Here is a 25,688-nt window from a genome sequence, read left to right on the forward strand (position 1 = left end):
GCAAATCAATAAATGTGATACACCACATAAACAAAATGAAAAATAAAAATCATATGATCATATCAATGTATGCTGGAAAAGCATCCGACAATAACCAGCACACATTTCTGATAAAAATGCTCAGCAATTTGGGAATAGAGGGATCATATCTCAACATAATAAAGGCCATATATAAAAGACCCACAGCCAACATCATACTCAATGGACAAACCTAAAACATTTCCCTTAAGAACAGGAACAAGACAAGAATACCTACTTTTGTCACTCTTATTTAACATAGTACTGAGAGTCTTAGCCACAGCAATCAGACAGGAAGAAAAAATAAAAGAGATCCAATTGAAAAGGAGAAAGTGAAACTGTCAATATTCACATATGACATGATATTATACATAGAAAACCCTAAAGACTCCAACAAAAATCTACTACACTTAATAAATTTGGCAAAGTAGCAGGATACAAAATTGATGTCAAGAAATCGATGACATTCTTATACACCAATGATGAACTCACAAAAAGAGAAACTAAACAAACAATCCCATTTACCATCACAGCAAAAAAATTAAGATACCTAGCAATAAACTTACCAAAGAAGTAAAGGACCTATTTACAGAAAACTACAGGTCATTGAAAAAAGAAATAGAGGAAGATATAAAAAACGGGAAGCACATACCCTGTTCATGGATTGGGAGAATTAACATCATTAAAATGTCCATATTACCCAAAGCAATCTATAGATTCAACGCAATCCCCATCAAAATACCAACGGCATACTTCACAGAATTAGAACAATTACTTCAAAAGTTCATATGGAACCAAAAAAGGCCTCAAATAGCCACAGCAATCTTGAAAAGGAAGAACAAAGTTGGAGGGATCACAATACCAGATTTCAGGTTATACTACAAAGCCACTATAATCAAAACAGCCTGGTACTGGCACAAGAACAGGCATATAGACCAATGGAACAGAACAGAGAACCCAGAAATGAACCCAAGGCAATATGCTCAATTAATATTTGACAAAGGTGGCAAGAGCATACAGTGGTGTAAGGACAGCCTCTTTAATAAATGGTGCTGGGAAAATTGGACAGCTACTTGCAGAAAAATGAAACTAGACCATCAACATACACCCTACACAAGAATAAACTCAAAATGGATAAAAGACTTAAATGTAACTCATGAATCCATAAAAATCCTAGAAGAAACTGTAGGCAACAAAATTTCAGACATCATACGCAGCAAAATTTTCACTGACACATCACCTAAGGCAATAGAAACAAAGGAGAAAATGAACACATGGGACTACATCAAACTCAATAGCTTCTGCACAGCGAAAGATACAATCATCAAAACGGAAAGGCTACCCATTGTATGGGAGAGCATAATTGCCAATGATCTATCAGATAAGGGGTTAATTTCCAATACATATAGAGTGCTCATACAACTCCACAAAAGAAAAACAAAGAACACAATTAAAAAATGGGCAGAGGAACTAAATAGACACCTCTCCATACAGAACATACAAATGGCTAAGAAACATATGAAGAAATGCTCATCATCACTAATCATCAGAGAGATGCAAATTAAAACAACTATGAGGTATCACCTCACATCTGTCAGAATGGCGGCCATCAACAAATCATCAAACAACAAGTGTTGGCGAGGGTGTGGAGAAAAGGGGACTCTAGTGCACTGCTGGTGGGAATGCAGACTGGTGCAGTCAGTATGGAAAACAATATGGTGTTACTTCAAACAATTAAAAATTGAACTGCCATTTGACCCAGTGATCCCACTTCTAGGAATATACCCTAAGAAGCCTGAAACACCAATCAGAAAGAATATATGTACCCCCATGTTTATAGCAGCACTATTTACAATAGCTAAGATCTGGAAACAGCCCAAGTGTCCATCAGTAGACGAATGGATAAAAAAGCTATGGTACATATACACAATGGAGTACTATGCAGCTGTAAGAAAGAAAGATCTCTTATCCTTTGAGACTACATGGAGGGACCTGGAAAGTATCATCCTAAATAAAACAAGCCAAACAGAGAAAGACAAGTTTCATATGATCTCACTTATTTGTGGAATATAATGAACATAACAGTGTGAGGAATGGGGTAGTCTCAGAGACTTGGAAGTGGGGTACATACTGACAATCCCCAGAAGAGGGGGTGGTGGGGGAGAGATAACCCACAGAACTTATATGCATGTATGCATGAACAGTGGACATGGACAACAAAGTGGGGAAAGGGCAGGGAGGGGGGGGAGGGGGGCATCAGTGGGGGAAAAAGGAGAAACATCTGTAACAAAAATTAATTAATAAAAAATAAATAAATAAATAAAAAGAAATTGAAGAAGATATAAGAAAGTTGAAGCCGTCCTGGCCAGGGGCACGTACCAAAAAAAAAAAAAAAAAGTGGAAGCACATACCTTGTTCATGGGTTGGAAGAATTAACATCATTAAAATGTCCATATTACCCAAAGCAATCTATAGGTTCAATGCAATCCCCATCAAAATACCAACGACATACTTCACAGAACTAGAACAAATACTTCAAAAGTTCATATGGAACCAAAAAAAGACCCCAAATAGCCACAGCAATCTTGAAAAAGGACAAAGGAGGCCGAATCACAATACCAGATATCAAGTTATACTACAAAGCTACTGTAATCAAAACAGCCTGGTACTAGCACAAGAACAGGCATATAGATTAATGGAACAGAACAGAGAAACCAGAAATGGACCCAAAACATTATGCTTAATTAATATTCAACAAAGGTGGCAAGAGCAAACAATGGAGTAATGACAGCCTCTTTAATAAATGCTGTTGGGAAAATTGGACAGCTTCATGCAAAAAAATGAAACTAGACCATCAATTTATACCATACACAAGAATAAACTCAAAATGGATAAAAGACTTAAATGTGCTCATGAATCCATAAAGATCTTAGAAGAAAATGTAGGCAACAAAATTTCAGACATCATACGCAGCAGAATTAAAAATTAAATTTCCATTTGACCCAGTGATCCCACTTCTTGGAATATACCCTAAGAAGCCTGAAACACCAAACAGAAAGAATATATATACCCCTATGCTCATAGAAGCACTATTTACAATAGCTACGATCTGGAAACAACCCAAGTGTTCATCAGTAGACAAATGGATAAAAAAGTGTTGGTACAATGGTGTATTATGCAGCTGTAAGAAAGAAAGATCTCTTATCCTTTGAGATGACATGGAGGGACCTGGAGAGTATTATCCTAAGTGAAACAAGCCAAACAGAGAGAGACAAATATCACATGATCTCACTTATTTGTGGAATATAATGAACACAACATTCTGAAGAACAGGGTAGTCCCAGAGATGGGGAAATTGACAATCCCCAGAAGAGGGTGTGTTGGGGAGAGAGAAACCACAGAACTTCTATGCATGTACACATAACCAATGGACATGGACAACAAAGCTGGGGACTGGGCAGGGAGGGTGTCAATGGGGGAAAAAGGAAAAACATCTGTAAGAAAAATTACAAAAAAAAGAATATACTCAAAATGGATTAAAGACTTAACTGTTAAACTTAAAACTATAAAAATCCTAGGAGAGCCTGGCTGATGTGGTTCAGTGTATTGAGCATAGTTTCATGAAGTGAGAAATCCCAGTTCGATTCCCAGTCAGGATACATGCCTGAGTTGCAGGCTTGCCCATCGGGGGCATGCAAGAGGCAGCTTATCAATGTTACTCTCTCACATTGATGTTTCTGTCTCAGTCTCCCTTCCTCTCTCTCTCTAAAAAACCAATAAAAGCACTTTTTTTAAATCCTAGAAAACATAAGCAATAAAATCACTGACATTTCTCATAACAATACTTTTTCTGACATATCTCCTTGGACAAAGGTAACAAAAGAAAAAATAAACAAATGGGACTATATCAAACTAATGATTTTTTTGCACAGCAAAGGAAACCATCAACAAAATGAAAAGACAATCCACCAAATGGGAAAATACATTTACCAATGATACATCTGATAAGGGGCTAATATCCAAAAATAGATAAAGATCTTATAAAACTTAACACCAAAAAAAAAAAAAAAAAAAAAAATCCAAATAACCAGGGAGGGGAGAAAAAAAAAAACACTGAATCAAGCCTGGTAGGTCTGTGGAGGTGCAAGAGGGCTGGCTAGGAGCCCACGAACAGCAGCTGTTTTAGCTGTGAGCAGATGCCTCGAGGTGAAAATTCAAAGCTGGCTCCACTTCGCAGAGGACTGGAACAGACCACTAAATTAGCTATAGCCACTCACCTTGGGCTCTGGCAGAGGGAAGGTGGACTGTACTAGAACTGTGTGGGGAGACTCAGGATTTGGAAAGCGCTGAGAGTTTTTCCTGAGTCACGCCCTCAAAGGGCACGGGTCATTTTGCATAAGGAGGCCCTTCCTGGAGCGCTGGGGAGAAGCTGCAGCCCCTCACTCAAAAATTTAACCCCACCTAACTGGGACAGAAAAATGTAAATTAAGGCTCATTAACAACCAGCATCTGCCCCACCCTCTGGAAATCCTCTTACCCTGAACACCTGAGGGATTTTTTTTTCATTCAGTTGAGGGCTACAATTTAAGGCTCATCAAGTAACTGAGACTAACAGCCTCCAGGCAAAATGCTGGAGGATAATTGAACCTTTCCTGGGCTTGCAAATCTACCCAGGAAAGTAAGACTGGACAGTGGTGTTGAACGGGGGTCCTCCCACACCCATCCAAACCCAGTAGAGGCAGCCACAAACAGCAGAACACCAACACCACAGGGAAAGTCTGGCATGCTCCAAAACCAACTGGGACAGCCAAAATGGTGAAACAAAAAAATAAATCCCAAATAAAAGAACAAGAGAATGCTACTGAAGATAAGACCAATGAAATGCAGTTAAGCAAGTTATCAGAGGTAGAGTTCAGAGCCATGATCTTGAGGAAGCTTGTCAGCATGACTAAGGAGCTCAACACAATGAGTAAAGACATAGAAACATTGAAAATGAACCATTTGGAAATGAAAAACCACTAAGAAGAAATGAAGAATGACATAGCAGAAATAACATATTGGAAGGACTAAACAGCAGAGTAGAGGAAGCTAAACAAGCCAAACAGAGAGAGACAAGTATCATATGATCTCACTTATTTGTGGAATATAATGAACATAACAGTCTGAAGAACAGGGTAGTCCCAGAGACGTAGAAGTAGGGTACAGACTGACTATCCCCAGTGGGGGAGTGGGGGTGAGATAAACCACAGAACTTATATGCATGTATGCATAACCAATGGACATGGACAACAAAGCTGGGGGAGGGAGGAGGAGGATCTCAATGGGGGAAAAAGGAGAAATGTCTGTAACATAAATACATACATACATACATACATACATACTGGAAGCAAATACCTTGTTGATGGGTTAAAAGAATGAATATCATTAAAATGTCCATATTACCCAAAGCAATCTATAGATTCAATGCAATCCCCATCAAAATACCAACGACATATTTCACAGAACTAGAACAAATAATTCAAAAGTTCATATGGAACCAAAAAAGACCCCAATAGTCACAGCAATCTTGAAAAAGAAAGACAAAGTAGGAGGGATAACAATACCAGATATCAGGTTGTACCAAAAAGACATTGTCATCAAAACAGCCTGGTACTGGCACAAGAACAGACATAGATCAATGAAACCGAACAAAGAATGCGGAAATTGACCCAGGACATTATGCTCAATTAATATTTGACAAAGGTGGCAAGAGCATACAATGGAGTAAAGAAAGCCTCTTAAATAAATGGTGCTGGGAAAATTAGACAGCTACATGAAAAACAATGAAGATAGATGACCACCTTACATCATACACAAGAATAAACACAAAATGGATGAAAGAGTTAAATGTGACTCATGAAGCTATAAAAATTCTAGAAGGAAATATAGGCAACAAAATTTCAGACATCACACGCAGCAGAATTTCTCATACAATGCCTTGGAAAGAAAAACAAAGGAAAAAATTAATACATGAAACTACTTCAAACTAAAGAGTTTCTGCAGAGCAAATAAAATAAGCATCAAAATGGAAAGGGAACCCTCTATATGGGAGAACATAACTACCAATGATACATCAGATAAGAGGTTAATTTCCAAAATATATAGAGTACTCATACAATTCAACAAAGGAAGACAAATAATTCAATTGACAATGGGTAGAGAACCTAAATAGACACCTCTCCAAAAAGGACATACAAATAGCCAAGAGACATATAAAAAAATGCTCAGTGTCACTAATCATTAGAGCAATGCAAATTAAAACAGCTATGACCTATCACCTCACACCTGCCCGAATGGCTGCCATCAACAAATCACCAAACAAGTGTTGGTAAGGGTGTGGAGAAAAGGCAACTCTAGTACACTGCTGGTGGGAATGCAGACTGGTGCAGCCACTATGGCAAACAATATGGTGTTTCCTCAAAAAATTAAAAACTGAACATTTGACCCTGTAATCACACTTTGAGGAATATATCCTAAGAAACGTGAAACACCAGTCAGAAAGAATATATGTACCCCCATGTTCATAGCAGCACTATTTACAGTCGTTAAGATCTGGAAACAGCCCAAGTGTCCTTCAATAGATGAGTGGATAAAAAAAGTTGTGGTACACTATGCAGCTATAAGAAAGAAAGATCTCTTATCCTTTGAGATGACATGGAGGGACCTGGAGAGTATTATGCTAAGCAAAATAAGCCAATCAGAGAAAGTCTAATACCACATGATTCACTTATTTGTGGAATATAATGAACAAAATAAGCTAATAAACAAAACAGACCTAGAGTCATAGTAGTAGGATACAGACTTACAAACCTCGGGAGAGGGATACTGGTAGGGGGAGGGAAGAAGAGAAAAACCAAAGAACTCATGTATGTATGCGCAGCCAATGGACATAGACAATAATGCTGGGGGGCAGGAGCAGATTGGGAGGAGGGTGTCCATGGGGAAAAAGGAGAAACATCTGTAACAAGAATAAAGTAATTTTTTTTTTAAATCATATTTTATTTTATTTATATTTATTTTATTTTTTTATTAATTAATTTTTGTTACAGATGTTTCTCCTTTTTCCCCCACTGATTCCCCCCTTCCCCTCCCTCTCTGCCCTGTCCCCAGCTTTGTTGTCCATGTCCATTGTTCACGCATACATGCATATAAGTTATGTGGTTCATCTCTCTCCCACCACCCCTTCTTCTGGGGATTGTCAATCTGTACCCCACTTCCACGTCTCTGGGACTACCCCATTCCTCAGACTGTTATGTTCATTATATTCCACAAATAAATGAGATCATATGCCAAACAGAGAAAGACAAATAAAGTAATTTTTTAAAAAAGAATATATGTACCCATATGTCATTGCAGTATTATTTATAATAGCCATGATATGGAAGCAGCCCAAGTGTACATTCATAGATTAGTGGATAAAAAAGCTGTGGTACATTTACACAATGGAATACTCTTCTGCCATAAAAAGGAAAAAAACATTTTATACCCTTTGCAATAGCATAGATGGACCTGGAGAACCTTATGCTAAGTGAAATAAGACAGTCAGAGAAGACAAATAACCAGATGATTTCACTCATATGTAGAATTTAATGAACAAACTGATCTACTGATTAGGCAGACTGCTCAGGGAGGGTGGTGAGGGGGGAATATGAATTGAGCAAAAAAGAAAAAGTAATAAAGAGAATTCATGGAAATGGACTACAGTGTAGTGATTGTGGAGGGATGGGGTGGTGGAAGAGGGAACAGAGGGAATAAATGGTGATGAAGAAAATAAAAGAAAAAAGAAAAATGCACACTTTGGTCCTGGCTAGTTTCACTCAGCAGTTAGAGTGTGGCCCGGTAGACCAGAGTTCCAGGTTCAGTTCTCGCTAAGGACATGTACCTCAGTTGCAGTTTGTCCCCAGCTCCGGTTGGGGTCGTGTGGGTGGCAACCCCTTGATGTGTGTCTCTTGCATCGATGTTTCTCTCTCTCTTCCTCCCTCTCTCCCTCCTGCTCTATCTGAAGATAAATGCAAAAATGTCCTCCAGTGAGGATTAAAAAATAAAATAAAATAAAAATACACACTTTGAAACCCTGTAACAGTAAAAGAATAGATCTACCACAATAAAACATCTTCTAAATCTACAGTAATTAAATCAGTATGGTACTGGGATAATAGAAATAGATGAGTAAAATAGAACTGATATCCCAGTAGAGACCATGGTTTTTGGTTGAATTTAATAAGTGATTTAAAAAACACAGAGTCACTGAGAAAAGAATTGATTATTCAGTAACTGAAATTCAGAAAATTAAATAATTACTCAGGAAAATCATTTAGGGTTCTCAGTTATACCATACCCAGACTTGGGTGTCTGATCAAGCTCTAAATCCTGGTTAAAATGTTTTATGACTCCCATTGTGTTTTCTACCCGGGGTTCTGTGGTAGATGGCAAAAATGGCCTGAAATTCTTCCCCTTGTAGATGGTGAGAAAGAAGATAATTAAAAAGGAAGGGTTCCTGGTGGCTAACTGGGCTCAAATTTAAGAGCAGAGACCAGTGGCCATTTCTAAACAGGGGCCCCTCATACAAAGCACACTATAGGGAGAAACCTGCACTAAGCTACCTTGACTTCAATACTAAAGTGCTTTCCCATACTGTGTTCCTGCTGTCTTGAGCCACCCATTTCCAGTTCCTGGAATCTTATTTCAACCAATAAGACTGAGGCTTTCCCCACCCAAATGAAGTTGTGTACTTATATCCTCCAACCAATCAAAGTGTCTCTATTCTGACCAATCAGGACAGTTCTCTTTGGACCAATCAAACTGAGAGGGTTTGAAGTCCTCATTTGCATGAGGACAGACCAATCAGAGACGAGGGGCAAGGTCTTCTGTCTATATAAATCAGCTCCCCTCTGGCTTAGGAAGCCTGAATTTTCCCTTTTCACCAAAGACTACAGATGCACTTCCCTGGCTGGAGCAGAAACACCAAAGATAAAACACCAGAGACGTGTCACTGGACAAAAGTGGAGAAGAGCAAGCAGGGTAGACCAGAGAAGCAGAGCAGTCTAGCCAGAGAGGGGACTGGCCCCAGAGCTGCCTCATAGCCATGCTGCTTCAAAATTGAGCTGTTAACCCTATTAAGCTGTTTCACAGCCATGCTATATCACAATTGAGCGGGTCACACTGAATAAGTTTCCTCCTTCACTGCAGCCCAAATTGGGGGTTCCTGTAGGTGTTGGACAGATGCCAAAGACCATCAGTTGACACATTCCAATAAGTAGATGGAGAATCGTCCCTCTTCCTTCAAGCTTGCCTTAGCCACGTGACTTGCTTTGACCATCAGGACATTAGAACACCTGATGCACACAGAGAAAAGCACTAAGGACTCATCTCTTACTGCTCTTGGAACATCAAAACTATCATGAGATCCAAGTACAAGCTAGCCTACTGCAGGATAAGTGGCCACAGAGAGGAAAACTAAAACATCCCAGTTGATAGCCAGCACAGACTGCCAGCCCTAGGAGTGTGACCATGCTACCTCATCCAGCCACCAGCCATCTCACCAGCTAATCCCAGTCCAAGAGTGAGCTGAGCCCATGTCTGTGGTCGGCTGGTGGTCCAGCCCAGAAAACCTATCCAGCTAACCCACAGAATCATGAGTAAAATAAACAACAATTATATAAAGCCATATGTCTAAGAGGGATCTGCTACACAGCAAAGGGCAGCTGATACAAGTTCCAAAAGAAGGCCCTATTTACTCCCAATAAATTGCCACCCTCTGCGGTTTAAGTTAGTCTGAGTAGATTCCCATTACTGGCCATCGCGAATTTACTGAGATTCTCAATTCTAAGCCAGGAAGGCAAGCTCTGGCTGAGGTTCCCTCCTTCAGTCTCTTCCCCATCCTGCCTCTGCTTCCTCTCAACCCACACCCATTCTATTCTGCTTATACTAAAAAGCACTCTGTTCCCTGTTCCCGAGAGATACAGGAGAATCCAGGAAGGAGTTGACACATTCCTTATTCTTGGTCACCCACAGACATGATGACACCCTCAGTCCCAGTCAACACACCTACCCCTTCCTTGTTCTTTTCACTCCAACATACCTATAATAGCCTCTTTGTTTTGTTCAACTTTCCCAAGACTCGTTTCTGTCTATTCCAGGGACTCTCAAAGGGATCCAGAGGTTGGGAAGAAAACTTTCATTGTTATATTTTATATTTAAGGCAAAAAATCAAACTCAAAGTAGAGAAGGAAAATGGGATTTTTATTTTCATCAAAAGAGGAGATATCAGTTAAAAGTTGAGAAAAAAACTTTGACACTGGTTCTCTTATAATTTCCTTAGCTAGACAACTTGTCCTAAGGTCACACAACAGATACAGGATTCAAATCCAGGTCTGTATGATTTTAGAGCTATCTTTTAACACAAAATGAAATGCCCTAGAGCAGTGCTGCCCAACAGTACTTTCTAAAATGATGAAAATGTTCTACATCTACATTGTCTAAACATGGTGAATGTAACTGAGGAACAAATGTTTGATTATATTTAATTTTAAAGCATGTAAACTTAGCTACATGGAGCTAGGGGGTTATTGGATGGTGCAGCTCTAGAATGTCACCAAATTGGTTCTACACCACCATCAAAGATGGGACCCTCAACATCCTTACCCTCCTAAATCCCACCCACCCACCCAGGAGAAATGGAAACTTGGGTCTACTTGAGCTTTCTTCATCCCTCCTACCAAGAACTCAGATGGCCAAATGTCCTTCACTGTCTCACATCCCCCAACTCCTATTTTTCATTCTGCCAAATGCCCAGTGTTGTTAGTTGCAATCCCCATCAGGAAATACTTGTAAATATAACCCTCCCAATGGTAAAAAGTTTCCAAATCAAGTCAAGCAGTGTTTGTGGATCTCTTTCAAAAGCACCCTTTCAAAACTGGGAAGACAGTCTGTGAAGAATTATATGTGAACATCTTTAAGACAATTCTCCAACTTCTTTCTTCATCACACTCGTCTCTACACAAGACATCTGTCCTTTGTCAGATCTATCTATTGTTTTCCTTCTGTCATGTATCTCAAGGTCAGCTGCCCACTCTTTCTTATAGCCACCAACCCTAAGATCAACTTGTTTTTTTTCTTGCCCCTGTAAAATTCCTTTGCAAATCACCCTCATACCTTCAGTCTGCATAAAAGTAATTTTCTTAGCAAAACTTGTCTTTGTAAAGAAGACAAAGTTTTGCCCTGGCCGGTTTTGCTCAATGGTTAGAGCATCGGCCTGCGGACCAGAGTTCCAAGTTTGGTTCCCGCTAAGGGCATGTACTTCAGTTGCAGTTCGTCCCTGGCCCCAGTTGGTGTTGTGTGGGTGGCAACCAATCAGTGTGTCTCTCTCACATCAATGTTTCTCTCTCCTTCCCACTCTATCTGAAGATAAATGCAAAAATGTCCTTGGGTAAGGATAAAAAAAAGAAGATAAAGTTTCACTATAAAGTTCAATCTGTGCCTTGTTTACCAAAACTAAAAAAAAGGGAGGCCCATGAGTACCACTGGACTGAATAAAAAAATTTGCAGATTTTTAAAAAGAAAAAAATATCCAAAGTGCACACAACCACCTATCACCATGCTCAAGGAAAATGGCTCACTGCAAACAGTGCTGGGGCATGGGGGCAGCACATGGTAAATAAAATCTACTAAAGGGACAGAACCAGACTCTGACCCTGACTCTGACTCTCCGTCCAGAGGACAGCGGGCCATGAGAGGACAGTCAGCAACACTCACACTGGGACACATGCCCCAGGCCAAACATCCCAGTTCTCTAACAGGGAGAGTATAAAATGGACAGGGAGGAAACCTGCAGACTAGAGCTTTTAGGCACTAGGGCTTTGGAGCTAGATAATGCTTGGTGGTAATGACTTTCTCTGCATTATAGGGTGCTGAGTGGCATCTCTGGCCCCCACACATTCAGTGCCAGAAGCACAACCTCCCCAGTTGTATCAACCAAAAATGTTTTTAGACATTGCCAAATGTCCCCTGGGAAGCAAAATCACCCCCAGTTGAGAATCACTGCTGTACATCTGAAGAGACATATCAATTATTTTTAATGGGTAAAACTAAACTATATTATCTAGATATTCACACTAGAGTGCCAAAACTATAAAGAAAGTGAGCAGTAGAAAAGACAGGACAGTGACCACTTTGGGGAGGAAGAAGGGGGCTGTGACTGGGATGAAAAGACTTTGGGATGGGATGGGGGTGTCAGCAAAGTGCAATTTCTCAACCAAGATGGGGGTTGTTCGCCTTAGAGCAATTCATTTAGGCTATACATTTGTTTTATATGGTTTTCTGCATCTTTGTTTTCTTTGACAATAAAATGGTTTTTTTAAAAGTAAAACCAAAAGCAAAAAAAAGAAAGAAAAGGAACCTTAACTCAATATGTTAAACACAGAATTACCAAATGACTCAGCAATGCCACTCTTGGATATATTCCCCCAGAAGAATTGAAAATAAGTATTCAAACAAATGTCTGCACCAGCACTATTCACAATAGCCAAAAGGCAGAAACAAGACACAATATATCCACATAATGGAATATGATTCAGCAATACAAAGAAATAAAGAAATAAAGTCCTTATACATGGTACAATGTGGATGAATCTCAAAATTATATGCTGTAAAAGAAGACATAAAAGTCACATAATATGTGATTCTATGTACAGAAAACATCCCGAAGAGGTAAATCCAGAGAAGGAAAGTAGATTAGTGGTTGACAGGGGCTGGTGGGATGGGGAGTGGGGAGTGACTGACTACTCATGGGCACAGAACTTCTTTGTGAGGTGATGATGATACTGTTGTAATTAGCCTACTTATTAATAACAGGAAAGACCAAATACTATAGACATGTCATTTAGGCAGCTTTGGCAGGAAGCTAAAGCTTTACACTCCCCAGAAAACCACCGATTTATTCCCCCCCAGTCAGTGGGGGAAGGAACTGGACAAGGGGGAGATAGATGCATGCCCAGTAAAGTTGGGGAGACTAACGAAGGTGCTTGCTGCCAGTCACACCTTGGAATAGATCATTGGTCAGAGTAGGCATAGTTACTGCAAGTGTGAGAAGATTTGAGATATTTAATATTGACTTTTTTGGTTCCTCTTGATTGACTCCTGGTTTGTGCGTGTGGTGCACTCACATTCCTGGCTCCCCTGCATGGGGCCATGTGGACCCCACACACGGGGACTAATGGACTGCAACTAGCCTGATGCTGAACAGGACCCAGCTACAACATGGAATGAAAACTGAGCACTGGCTTTGCTTTTAGCTGTACTGAATCCCCAGCTGCACTTCTTCCAGAACTGGATTAAGGAAAATGCAGAGATGTAATTTCATGCAAATAAAAATCACTCATCCTCCCACACAAGTCTCAGAAAATTCTTCACAATATATTGTAAGGACTGTACTCTCAGCACTCAGTGGTGAAAGGGATACCCACATCCACCAATAATAATGAAATGTTCTGTAACTAGATAGTGGCAATGATTGTACAGCACTGCAAATGTGCTAAATATCACTCAGTAAATGTTATGTGTATTTTACTACAATTAAAAAGAAAAAAACAAAACCATTGTTTTTTTAAAGAAGAGAAATCTTATTATTTTTTATTTAATTAATTAATTTATTTTTGTTACAGATGTTTCTCCCTTTTCCTCTACTGCTACCCCTTTTCCCCACTCTCCCCACCTTGTCCCCAGCTTTGTTGTCCATGTCCATTGTTCATGCATACATGCACATAAGTTCTGTGGTTTATCTCCCCCCATACCCCCTCTTCTGAAAATTGTCAGTCTATACCCCACTTCCACATCTCTGGGACTACCCATTCCTCAGACTGTTATATTCATTAAATTCCACAAATAAGTGAGATCATGTGATATTTGTCTCTCTCTGCTTGGCTTGTTTTGTTTAGGATAATACTCTCCAGTTCCCTCCATGTCGTCTCAAAGGATAAGAGATCTTTCTTTCTTACAGCCGCATAGTACTCCATTGTGTATATGTACCACTGCTTTTTTATCCATTTGTCTACTGATAGACACTTGGGTTGTTTCCAGATCTTAGCTATTGTAAATAGTGCTGCTATGAACATGGGGGTATATATATTTTTTCTGATTGGTGTTTCAGGCTTCTTAGGGTATATTCCTAGAAGCGGGATCACTGGGTCAAATGGCAGTTCAATTTTTAATTTTTTGAGGTAACACCATATTGTTTTCCATAGTGGCTGCACCAGTCTGCATTCCCACCAGCAGCGTACTAGAGTCCCCTCTTCTCCACAACCTTGCCAACACCTGTTGTTTAATGATTTGTTGATGGCGGCCATTCTGACAAGTGTGAGGTGATACCTCACTGTTGTTTTAATTTGCATCTCTCTGATGATTAATGATGTTGAGCATTTCTTCATGTCTCTTGGCCATTTGTATGTCCTGTTTAGAAAAGTGTCTGTTTAGCTCATCTCCCAGTTTTGTTATTGGGTTCTTTGTCTTCCTTTTTTTGAGCTGTATGAGCACTCTATATATATTGGAAATTAACCCCTTATCTGATATATCATTGGTAATTATGCGCTCCCATACAATGAGTTGCCTTTCCATTTTGGTGGTTGTTTCTTTTGCTGTGCAGAAGCTTATGAGTTTGATGTAGTCTCATGTGTTCATTTTCTCCTTTGTTTCTGTTGCCTTAGGTGATGTATCAGTGAAAATTCTGCTGCGTATGATGTCTGAAATTTTGTTGCCAACAGTTTCTTCCAGGAATTTTATGGATTCATGAGTCACATTTAAGTCTTTTATCCATTTTGAGTTTATTCTTGTATATGGTGTAAGTTGATGGTCTAGTTTCATTTTTTGCATGTAGCTGTCCAATTTTCCCAACACCATTTATTAAAGAGGCTGTCTTTACTCCACTGTATGTTCTTGCCACCTTTGTCAAATATTAATTGAACATATTGTCTTGGGTCCATTTCTGGGTTCTTTATTCTGTTCCATTGATCTATCTGCCTGTTCTTGTGCCTGTACCAGGCACGAAGAGAAATCTTAAATGCTCCAGATCCAATCTTATTTTATGTATCTCCTGCTATATCCAATTGCTGTGCAAATGTAAAAACCCTTAACCTTATCATCACGATTGAGGTAGCCTGTGACAGGAATACCATTTGCACATGAACAAGCGTTGCAAGTGGTCAATAATCAATATCAGGCTTGCACACATTCTGTGCCAATGTGAGAAGGTAGCAGCTCTTGAAACCTTATTTTTATCAGATCTTCCAATGAGAAGTTTCCTTCATAGATGACCACTTGGAAACATTCCGTAGGTAAAGCCCACCAAGCAAACCCTCTTTCTGGACTACAGCCATCATTAAAGACCAAAGACCTCTCCCCAAACCACAACCTAGCACCAGTTTGATAATGGTGCTCCATTCCCTGCTTTGGTGTCCTGTGGCTTGAGGCTAGATCCACTTCCCAAACCTGGAATTGAGAGAAAGCAGCCCAGTATGCTGCTATTGATATGGCCCCAGCCACACCAGACAATGTGGGCCAAAAACAAAGCAAGTCTCTTGTTAGTTTGTTTCCCATTGCCAACATCATTTATAAGTATGTGCAGACATTTAGCCTGAGTGAAAAAGAGGGGAGATGAAGGAGGAAGCGAGAGTGGGAGAGGATGGTTTAGGCCAAGGGAGAGGAAGGAGTGAGGGGAGAAGTGAGAGGTAAGAGGAGATAAGGGATACAAATTGGAAACCTCAGCACCCACACCAGTTCTTTTTATTGGGAGAGAGAACATTATATCAGATACAAGTGCACGGAGGGAGAAGGACAGACCACAGTGGGCACCTGGGCTCCCAACCTGATAGGAGCTGAGGGCCCCAGAACCTCCCTGGGGCATTTCAGGTGTTCAGTCACAAAGAACAGATTTTAATTCTGACAAAGGGTCTGGTGACACAGTAGGAAATAACTAGTCAATGAAGTTTATCAAGTATGTGGGCGGGGGTGGGGGGTGAGGAGAAGGATCGGTCAGACCAGTTACCAAGACAGCCACCTCAATCCCACTTTCTGCCAAAGGATTGGGCCAATTTAGTTCTCTAAGCAAAAAGTTAGCTAAATTGGTATCCCTGTGTTACCAGAGAATTGTGTGGACTACCTTTCTCCATTGCTAGTGGAAGTGGGGTTTTTACAATATCTTGAGAAAAAAGAATTTTCTAAGACTTGCATGGGAGAATGAGTGATCTTTATTTATATGAAAGTTATATATTTCAGTTTCTAAAGTCCCAGTTCCCTTAAGTCAGTCCTGGAAAGGGGCAGCTGGGGTTTTAGCAGAGGTAGAAGTAAAGCCAGTGTCCAAAGTTTCCATTCCATGATGGAGTTAAGTCCGGTGTAGTATCAGGCTAATCAGAGTCATTAGTCCATTGTGTGGGGGTCCACATAGCTACAGGCCACATGGGTGAATGCAGGAGTGTGAGAGTCCCAAAAGCCAGAAGTCAGGTAGCAGCAGCAGCAGCCAGAGAGCAAGGGGAAGATTCTTTTATTCAGAAGTTAAAGTATCTCAGATTTTTGATCCCTTGCAGTACCCACGCCTATTCTGGCCAATTACCTTTTTGTAGGTGTTATTGACCAGCAAGCACTTTTCCACGTCACTCAGACCTCACTGGGCATTTGTCTATTTTCCAGTTCCCTCCTCCAGCCATTTGTGGGGAATAGACCCAGAGAATGTTAAACTGCAGCTTCCTGGCAAAGCTGTACAAATGGTATGCCTCTATTATCTAGTCTCCCCTTTGGTATCACCTGAACCTTCTCCAAGAAGCGGGGTTCTTGTTAAAACTGTAAATCTGGGTCTTCACTACTGAAGATTTGGACATTACTGTCTCCAGGATGCCCATGTGGCCAACTGGTCTACCATTCTTCAGTGCATCTTTAAATCTATTTAAAGACTTTATGCCTACCTGGCTTATAACCTTAGCTTTTTTTTTTACTTTCTCCCCAACTCATCAAGGACTTTGCAGTCCTAGCAACATGCCTGACTAAGCACATATCAATTAGTGAAAAGAGCCCATGCTGAACACAGCCCCAGTGTAACCTGCATGATTTCTCCATCATGCCTAGAGGAAAATGTCTGCCATTCAACACACAAAATGGTCTAAGCCTCTCTTCACAGCATGAGGCAGCCTCTTTACTTTTGTCCACAAAAGACCTCTGCTTTTGTCACTGCCTTCCCATCCACCTGAACACCCTTCCCTCTTATTCTTTTTCTGGGCATTATTGCCACCCAAACCAAATCACATCTTTATAGCCACCCCCATCTGGAACAATCTCTTTCCACATATGCCAATGGCATCTTATTATCAGTCCTGGGGAGGAGGGGAAGGCTCAGAAACATATACACTAGGGCACTTCTTCTTTCCTGCTATACAAAATCCAATCATCTCCAAAACTAAAAGTCATTTTTAAAATTCCAATCATCTTAAAGAAATTACAATAGCCACAGAATTTTTTCAGCACAGTGCTTTTAATTTTATCCTAGATTTTTTAAAAGACCTGTAACAATACAAAAAGGAATAAATATGAAGTTTAAAAAAACTCACATGACCCATTATGCTACACCTTCTATTGTCATTTTAAAAATAACGACATAACGACAGTGACATAAATACAAAGAAACTTAATTTATCAATATTCTGCCACATTGTCTAGAGAATGTCATGATTCTTGGTGTTCCAGCTCCAAAGGTATCTAGAACCACCAAACAAATTACTTAATTAGAGGAAAAAGGGGGTCTGCCTTGTCTTGTGATATCTCCTGCTGGCTGCATGCCTTGAATGGTTAATTTACTCCTGCCTACTAACTCCCCAGCTAAACCAAGAGATCCTTAGGGTCATGGATGACATTTTATACTTTGTAGCCTCCTCAGGGCCAGAAAGGGGCAGGCGGATTGTGTTGGCCTGATGCGGTGGTGCTCCCAACTTCTGAAAACAACCTCTACCCCCAAATGACCCTCTCATCTTTATAAAGTACACAGCCAAAATCAGGGGTCTGCATTTTTTTTTTTTTTCTGTAAAGGGCCATACAGCCTCTGTCACAACTACCCAACTCTCTCCTCATGGCACTAAAGCAGCCACAGGCAATACTTAAATGAATAAATGAGCAAGGCATTGCCGGGTCCCAATGAAGCTTTATTTAGGGACATTGAAATGTTTATGTCATATCATTTTTACCTTTCACAAAATATTATCCTTTAGATTTTGCCCCTAAACTTTTTGAAGTATAAATAGCATTCTTAGCTCCTGGGCCATACAAAAGTTGCCAGCAGGCTAGATTTGGACCATACATAGTAGTTTGCTGCCCTCTGATCAAGGGCACCAGATAAGCCTGAGGTCAACCAATTTCCCAGCAAGGTCTCCTAAAGTAATTAATTATTCTTCAAGACTCAGTGTTCTCCAAAAATCACAGTAACATCCTCTCATATGCTGCGGTGAGGATTCTGTGAGTTCTCAGCAAGTGCTTAATAACATTTGTCATAAGTGGTCAAAGATGTCACTACTTATCTACATGATAGTTTTTGGGGACACAATAAATGCCACAGTCCCCATACTCCAGAGGAGACAGCCAGAATGTTGGCAGGGGCGAATTCTAGGGGACTGCCCACCCTTGAGGTTCTTCTCTGCTGGTTAAGAGCTCAAATTCTGAGCCAGAATATCCTGGTTTCAAGTTCAAATCCCATCTCTTTTACTTGCTAGGGATATGACCTGGAGCATGTGACTTTATTTCTCAGGGCCTCAGTGGCCTCACCTGTGACAGAAATTGCTGGCAGGACTAAATACAGCATCATAAGCAAAGCACTTACAACAGCGCCCTGCACAAAATAAGCACTTGTTGCCAAGGAGATTCTGATTATTAAAATATCAAAGGCAGAGCTAAAACATAAGTGAAGGAATAAAAAGTTTCAATATAAAGCTAAAATTTCTGCCTAAAAGCAAAACCTTCAAGAGTAGGCATACAGTCCTGGCCAGTTTGGCTCAGTGGCTAGAGTGTTAGCCTGTGGTCCAGAGAGACCCAGGTTCGGTTCCTGCTAAGGGCACATACCTGGGTTGCAGTTTGTCCGCAGCCCTGGTTGGGTCGTGCGGGTGGCAGCCACTCGATGTGTCCTTTTCACGTTGATGTTTCTCTCTCTCTCTCTCTTCCTCTCTTGCTCTCCCTTCCACTCTATCTGAACAAAAAACTGGAAAAAAAATGTCCTCAGGTGAGGATAAAATAAAAAAAGAGTAGGCATACACTTAAATATTTAAAGTTCAATGTAACTAGAGCACTCAACTTTCAGAGGATCTGAAACACAAATGAAAATGCAAACTCAGGGAGGAGGAACCTGTTCCCTTTTGCCTCCAGCTTCTGCTTTCTTGCTATCTGTAGGTGGCATTGCCAACCACCTTTCTAGTATTGAGCATGCCTCAGCCTTACCCACCCTTCTGACTGGCAACAGGTAGCTGGGATGACCTCCCAGGAAACAAAATGCCAGTAAGTCTGGCTAGAGCAGCTGGTCAAGCAAGCCCTATGGTTTCCAGTATCCCCAAAAGCCCATTTTGGGGTCTTCAGAGCATTGGAAGCTGAGGCACCAGGTGAGCAGAGTGGTATTCCCTCTGGGGGGATAGGTCCAGCACCCAACCCTCATCATATGGTAGGCTCTCTTTTGCCCAACTCCAGACCAAAGTCAGAAATGCAGCCAAGACTTAGCAGATATTCATTCATTCAGTGGTTCATCTGCCAAGAAAGGGTGGTGGACTCATGGCACTTAGGAGAAGCTTCCAGAACACTCACAGAGGCATTGGGACAAGTGCACCTCCTGCACCATCTCATTTAACCCTCTAACTACAACCTTAACAAGTGGGTCCCATAATTATCCCCATTTTACAAATAAGGAAACTGAGGCTTGATCCAGATCACGACCTGTGAATGGCTGAACAGGACTTCAAAGCAATTCTGCCAGACCCTGAACATTCTTGTAACCACTTTGGAACAGACCTAATGAGGCCAATGTCAGGGCCTTAATGACATACCAATTATGTGACCCCAAAGACGAGTTTATGGCTTCAACCATACTTTCAACCACAATAATCTCACTGTTATAACTCTCCCCACAAGTGTACGCAATCATGTATTCAGTGTATTTGCTACCAGAAGATCCTCTCTAAGGAAGCAGGGGCTGACCCCTCCTAGGACCCCAAAGACTCCCTCCCCATGCCTGGAACACAGTCAGCTCTTGATGAACATTTCCTGATTGGGCTTCTACTCCCACATCCAGGGATCCTTGTGTTTGGCCTCTCCTAGCATCTTCATCTAAAATCTATAGACAGGGTGATGAAGAATATCAAGCCACATACCACAGTGACAATCTTTTCAATTACCCTAACCACTAAGAACCTTCCTTTGCTCTCTTGCCTAAAGCATTATTGTTTCAGGGACAGGTGGAAAAAGGGACACTGTAGAGAATGCTTAAACTGGGTCCAAAGGACAACCCAATGCCTTCATCCCAAATGCTGACCAGTTCCCAGAAGCTCCCAGAGCCTTGCAAACATGCACAAAAAAGACAAAGGCAATGGATGTTTGAGGAAGTGTTTGAGAGGATTCTAGGGGACTAGATGAGTTAACAGTTTTCACAGTCTCCTAAGACAGGGGATTATCTTCTAAGGGCTCATTTCAGTCTGCTTTGCATTAAAAAATCCCATGAATCATTAAATATGACTTCTGAAGCCACAGGTAAGGTAAACATTTTTAAAAGCTGGAGATTTATACCCATGTTCACAGCAGCATTAATCACAATAGCTAAAACATGGCAATAATCCAATGCCCATCCATAAATGAATGAACAAATTGTGGTCCATCCATACAATGGAATATTATTCAGCCTTAAAAAGGAAAGAAGCCCAGCCGGTGTGGCTCAATGGACTAAGAGGTCCTGGTTCAATTCCCAGTCAGGGCACATGCACGGGTTGCTGGCTCGACCCCGGGGGGGGGGGGGGGCATGCAGGAGGCAGTTGATCAATGTTTCTCTCTCATTGACATTTCTATCTTTCTCTCCCTTCCTCTCCCTCTGAAAAATCAATAAAATGAAATAAAATAAAAACATTTTTAAAAAAGGAAAAAAATGCTGACACCTGCTACAACATGGATAAACTTTGAGGATATTATGCTCAGTGAAATAAGCTAGTCACAAAAGGACAAAGAAATACTGTAGGATTCAACTCACAGGAGTTCCCTAGAGGAGTCAGGTCTACAGACACAGAAAGAAGATGATGGGAGCCAGGAGCTGGGGGAAGGGAAGGGGAAGTTAGTGTTTAGTGGGGACAGAATTCCAGTTTGGGAAGATGAGAAACGTCTATAGATGGATCATGAAGATGGTTGCACAACAGTCTGGCCGGTGTGGCTCAGTGGTTGAGCCTCGACCCATGCACCAAGAGGTCGATTCCCGGTTAGGACACAAGCCCAGATTGAGGGCCCAATCCCCAGTAGGGGTCATGCAGGAGGCAGCCAAACAATGTTCTCTCTCATCAATGTTTCTCTCTCTCTCTCCCTCTCACTTCCTCTCTCTCTCAAATCAATAAAAGGTAAAAGAAAAAAGAATATTCTTTCTCTAAGCTTTAAAAAAAAAAGATGGTTGCACAACAATGTGAATATAAATTAATGCCACTGAACTGTGCACTTAATATTGCTAAAATGGTAAACTTTTTGTTATGTGTGTTTTACCACTACATAAAAGTTAAAAAAAGAAAAAGAAAAATAGCAGAGCTGAGTTGTACTCAAGAGACAAGGGCACTGGTTCAAAGAACAATCACTTGTTGACATCTGTCACCAGACCAAGACAGTACTTCACCTACAGGACCCCACCACTGAATAGGAACCAGGACCAGCTGACACAGAGGCCAGATGCCAAGAACTCAGGACCCTAGCAGGTGTCAGTCACAGCAATGCATGTAGAGCAGCACCTTCCCCTGGTGACAAAATCCCAAGTGCTGAAAAAGCAGGCTTTGTTCTCAAGAGCAAAAGATTTTTTTTTTAAAACCTGTTGCAAATATCAGGGGCATATGCTGATAATACCATTCTAGATGTTATGACTAAAATGGAAACAAAAATAAACCCACAGAAGATTGTCTTAAATTATATCCTAAGACATATGAGCCCAGAGCATTTCAAACAAGCTCCTAAATTTGCGGAACTCAGCCCTGGAATAAAAGATTGTTTACTGTTTTACTTGGTGCCCCATCTAGAGGTGGCTCTCTCATTTCTAAACAAAGGGGTCAACCCTACCATGCAAAAAAACACACATGCTCTTTTGTGTCTTAGACTTTGTGCAAACCCCAGCTGTCTTTTATTAGTTGTATGGTCTTAGACAAATTAAGTAACCTCTCTGGTCTCTAAATCAAGAATAACAGCTTCCCTTGCAGCTGTAGTTTAGCTTCGCTCTGTCCCTGACCTATCAACATTCTCAAGAATTTTCCACAATATCATAACCACCATCCCTTCCTCCAACCACAAACCTACAGGATTTCTTTTCCTTCACTGCCCAACCTCTCAGAAGAGATGTGGTGGTCTCCACTCTCTCAGCTCTCTCACCATCTCACAGATGTTTCCTACCATCCAACATCTGTGCAGTGGAAAGGCTCCTCCTTGGGGCTCTGATGGAGTCCTCACTGACAATTCCACAGATTCTATTCAGGACTCACCCTGTATGGCTTCCTGGTAGCTTTGGGCTCAGGTGAGAAGACCTTCCTTTCTCCATTCCCTTATCTTTTGTGATATAACCCTTTACTCACTTTCTTCCACCTCAATCTCATGTTCACTAATTCTTCCCAGAGAATTTCACAATGAAGGAAAGGATCAATGAGACAATAAACAAGTAACAAGTGTGTGTGTGTGTGTGTGTGTGTAACTTCCCTCCCTGGATATCAAAACATTATAAAACTACAGGATTAGAACAGTAAGTGCCCTGGTGCAAGGAAAGATAGATGTATTTACGAATACCCAGAACCAAACCCCAAATCAATGATGAACAGGTAGATTTCTGCAATAAACAGCACTGAGAGCCCAACTTGTTACTTTGAGGGAAATGTACACCCCTTCCGATCATACACACAAATAGATCCCAAATGTCCAGGGTGAGTTTTTTTAACCATAACTGAAATAGAAAATCTGAGGGAAAAAACACTTATTTTAATGGATATAAAGGGACTCTCTAAAAATAAAGTAACATAAGAGGCATGTGAAAATCCTGCTCTGAACTCCATAAACCCTTTAAGTTTCTCTGTCAACTGACAACTAGAACATTTGAACAAAAATGCCTAAAAACACAATTGGTAAAAGGTTAATAGTCTGCATCTATGAAAACTGCATACAGATTAATATGTCAAAAAGCACTAAGGCCCTAAAAGATAAATGGACAAAGGATATGAACAGGAAAACCCAAAGGACACACATGTTTTAAAAGGTTCAATCCTGATAACAATTAAAGAAATGCAAATAGAACAGTGACAACACATCAGCTCCTCCCTCCAGTGAATTATGAAAGAATTTTTCAAACAACACTCAAAGCTGGCCAAGGTGTTCCCTCTAAACTAATACTAAGAGGAGCTCCTGCTGGAACAACATTTCCGGAAAACAATTTGGCAATTGGGATCAAGAACCTTTGACCCAGAAATTTCACTTCTAGAAAAGCAAGGCTTAAAGAAACAAATGTTCAAAAAAAAAAAAAGAAACAAATGTTCTATAAAGCTTTGACCCCAGAATGTTCATCTCCTTCTTTGTGAAAATTGTAAAGAATCTAAATACCCAACAACAGGAAATGTTAAGATACAACAGCACCACTAGAATAAAGTACCCCAATAATTGTGGAATAAGGATCGCTATTTTGCTTTTCTTTGTGCATTTCTTTTTCCAAATGTCTATCAGGTGCAATGTTACTTCTATAAACAGATAAGACGTTCGTTTTTTGTACAACAAAGTCCATATTTATCTACTCCTATCCTTCTGTCAAGCAAGAAGAACATTCAACTGTCTAGCACAGGAGTAAGAAATTCCACCCATTTATTTATTTTGTAAATAAAATTTTACTCACACACAGCTATGTACACTGGTTTATGTGTTGCCAGTGGCTGCTTTCCCATTCCAATGGCAATGGCTGAGTAGTTGTGACAGAGACTGTACAGCCTACAAAGTCTAAAGTATTTAATATTTGGGCCTTTGTATAAACGGTTTGCCACTTCCTGGTCTAGGGAATGCCTCTAGCTTCTCTAATAAACAAGGCGTAAGAAACAGCTTAGAACACTGCACACCCCAGCGTACCTTTCTGGCAATGACTGTGAGTCCAACACCGCTCGACAAACTGCCCATTAATGACAGTGGCAGGACAGTTGGTCTTGCCCCTCGCAGTGCCTGGACAAATGTCCCCACACTCTTCATTGTCGTCTTTGTTCATCACAATGTAATTATCCTCCACTGAATCCAGGATGCGCGACCAGTCAATGGTAGCCAGGTAGCAGAGCTCATTGTTCTTCTCAATACGGACAGACCCCCGAGTGATGTTCATCAGGTTGTAGAGGCCAAGCTCCTTCAGGTGAACCATCTCGAAAATGACCAGTGCATAGTTGAAGAAAAGATGGGAGCCCCGAATGACTGTGAGGTTGGGGAATAGGTCCTTCAGGCTCTCCAGCCCATAGACCCTGAACAGCAGCAAGTAATCAGTGATCATGATGAGTTTGGGGAAACTGAGGTCTCGGAAATCTTCAGGCCTTGTTTTGAACATCAACAGTATCTGCAAATGTCCTTCGATGACCGAGCAGTTGGCCAGCTCATGCAGCCTTGTGAGGTTGTTCCGGATATCCATGCCGGGACACACTAGAAATAAAAATATGCAGAAAGTGTGACAGGTGAGCAAACACACAATTAATAGATTATAAGAATTAGTATCAGGTCCTGGCCGGTTTGGCTCAGTGGTTAGAGCGTCGCCCTGCAGTCCAGAGAGACCCCCAGTTTGGTTCCTGCTAAGGGCACGTACCTTGGTTGCAGTTTGTCCCCGGCCCTGGTTGGGTCGTGTGGGTGGCAACCACTCGATGTGTCTCTTTCACATTGATTTTCTCCCCCCCTCCCCCCACACTCTATATGAACAAAAACTGGAAAAATGTCCTCGTGTGAGGATAAGAAAAAAAAGAATTAGTATCAGGGTCAGCTTCATGGGCATCAAATCTGAGTCCCAAACTTGCTCAGAAGGGTCGTGCCCTTGGCTTAATCCTCTTCCATCCATCTTAAAATCATTTCTGCACAAGGGGCCCCACTCCAAGCATTCATTCTGCATTGAGACCTAAAAATTCTATAGCTAATTCTAATTGGGAGCTTTTCCAGTAGTGTCCATGTCTAAGTAATTACTTTTGAAAGGCCAAGAAAATAACTCCTTTGGCAGTACCTGTTAGAAGCCTTAATGTTATCACATAGAATATGACATAATGGAGACACTGGGAGGAATTACAGGGCATTGCATAATGTGGCAGGTGCAGAAGGGGAAAGGTGAGCCATATCCACGGAATCAAAGGTGAAGATATTTAGGAAATTGATTTATGGGGATCAAGGTGTCCACAAGGAGAGCT

At 40.9% G+C, this 25,688-nt stretch overlaps 1 protein-coding gene across 1 annotated transcript in view; it reads right to left on the minus strand.

The window, feature by feature from the left end:
* The window catches only part of INSR (insulin receptor), a 230,720-nt gene extending 205,777 nt beyond the window's left edge, over positions 1-24,943 (minus strand). The window contains exon 1 of the mRNA XM_036239654.1: positions 24,391-24,943. Coding sequence (XP_036095547.1) covers positions 24,391-24,931 — 541 coding nt within the window. The 5' untranslated portion in view covers positions 24,932-24,943. The remainder of the gene's footprint in view (positions 1-24,390) is intronic.
* Positions 24,944-25,688: the final 745 nt, after the last annotated feature.

The sequence above is a fragment of the Molossus molossus genome, unplaced genomic scaffold (genome assembly GCF_014108415.1).
Source record: "Molossus molossus isolate mMolMol1 unplaced genomic scaffold, mMolMol1.p scaffold_m16_p_4, whole genome shotgun sequence".
NCBI classification, from domain to species: Eukaryota; Metazoa; Chordata; class Mammalia; order Chiroptera; family Molossidae; genus Molossus; species Molossus molossus.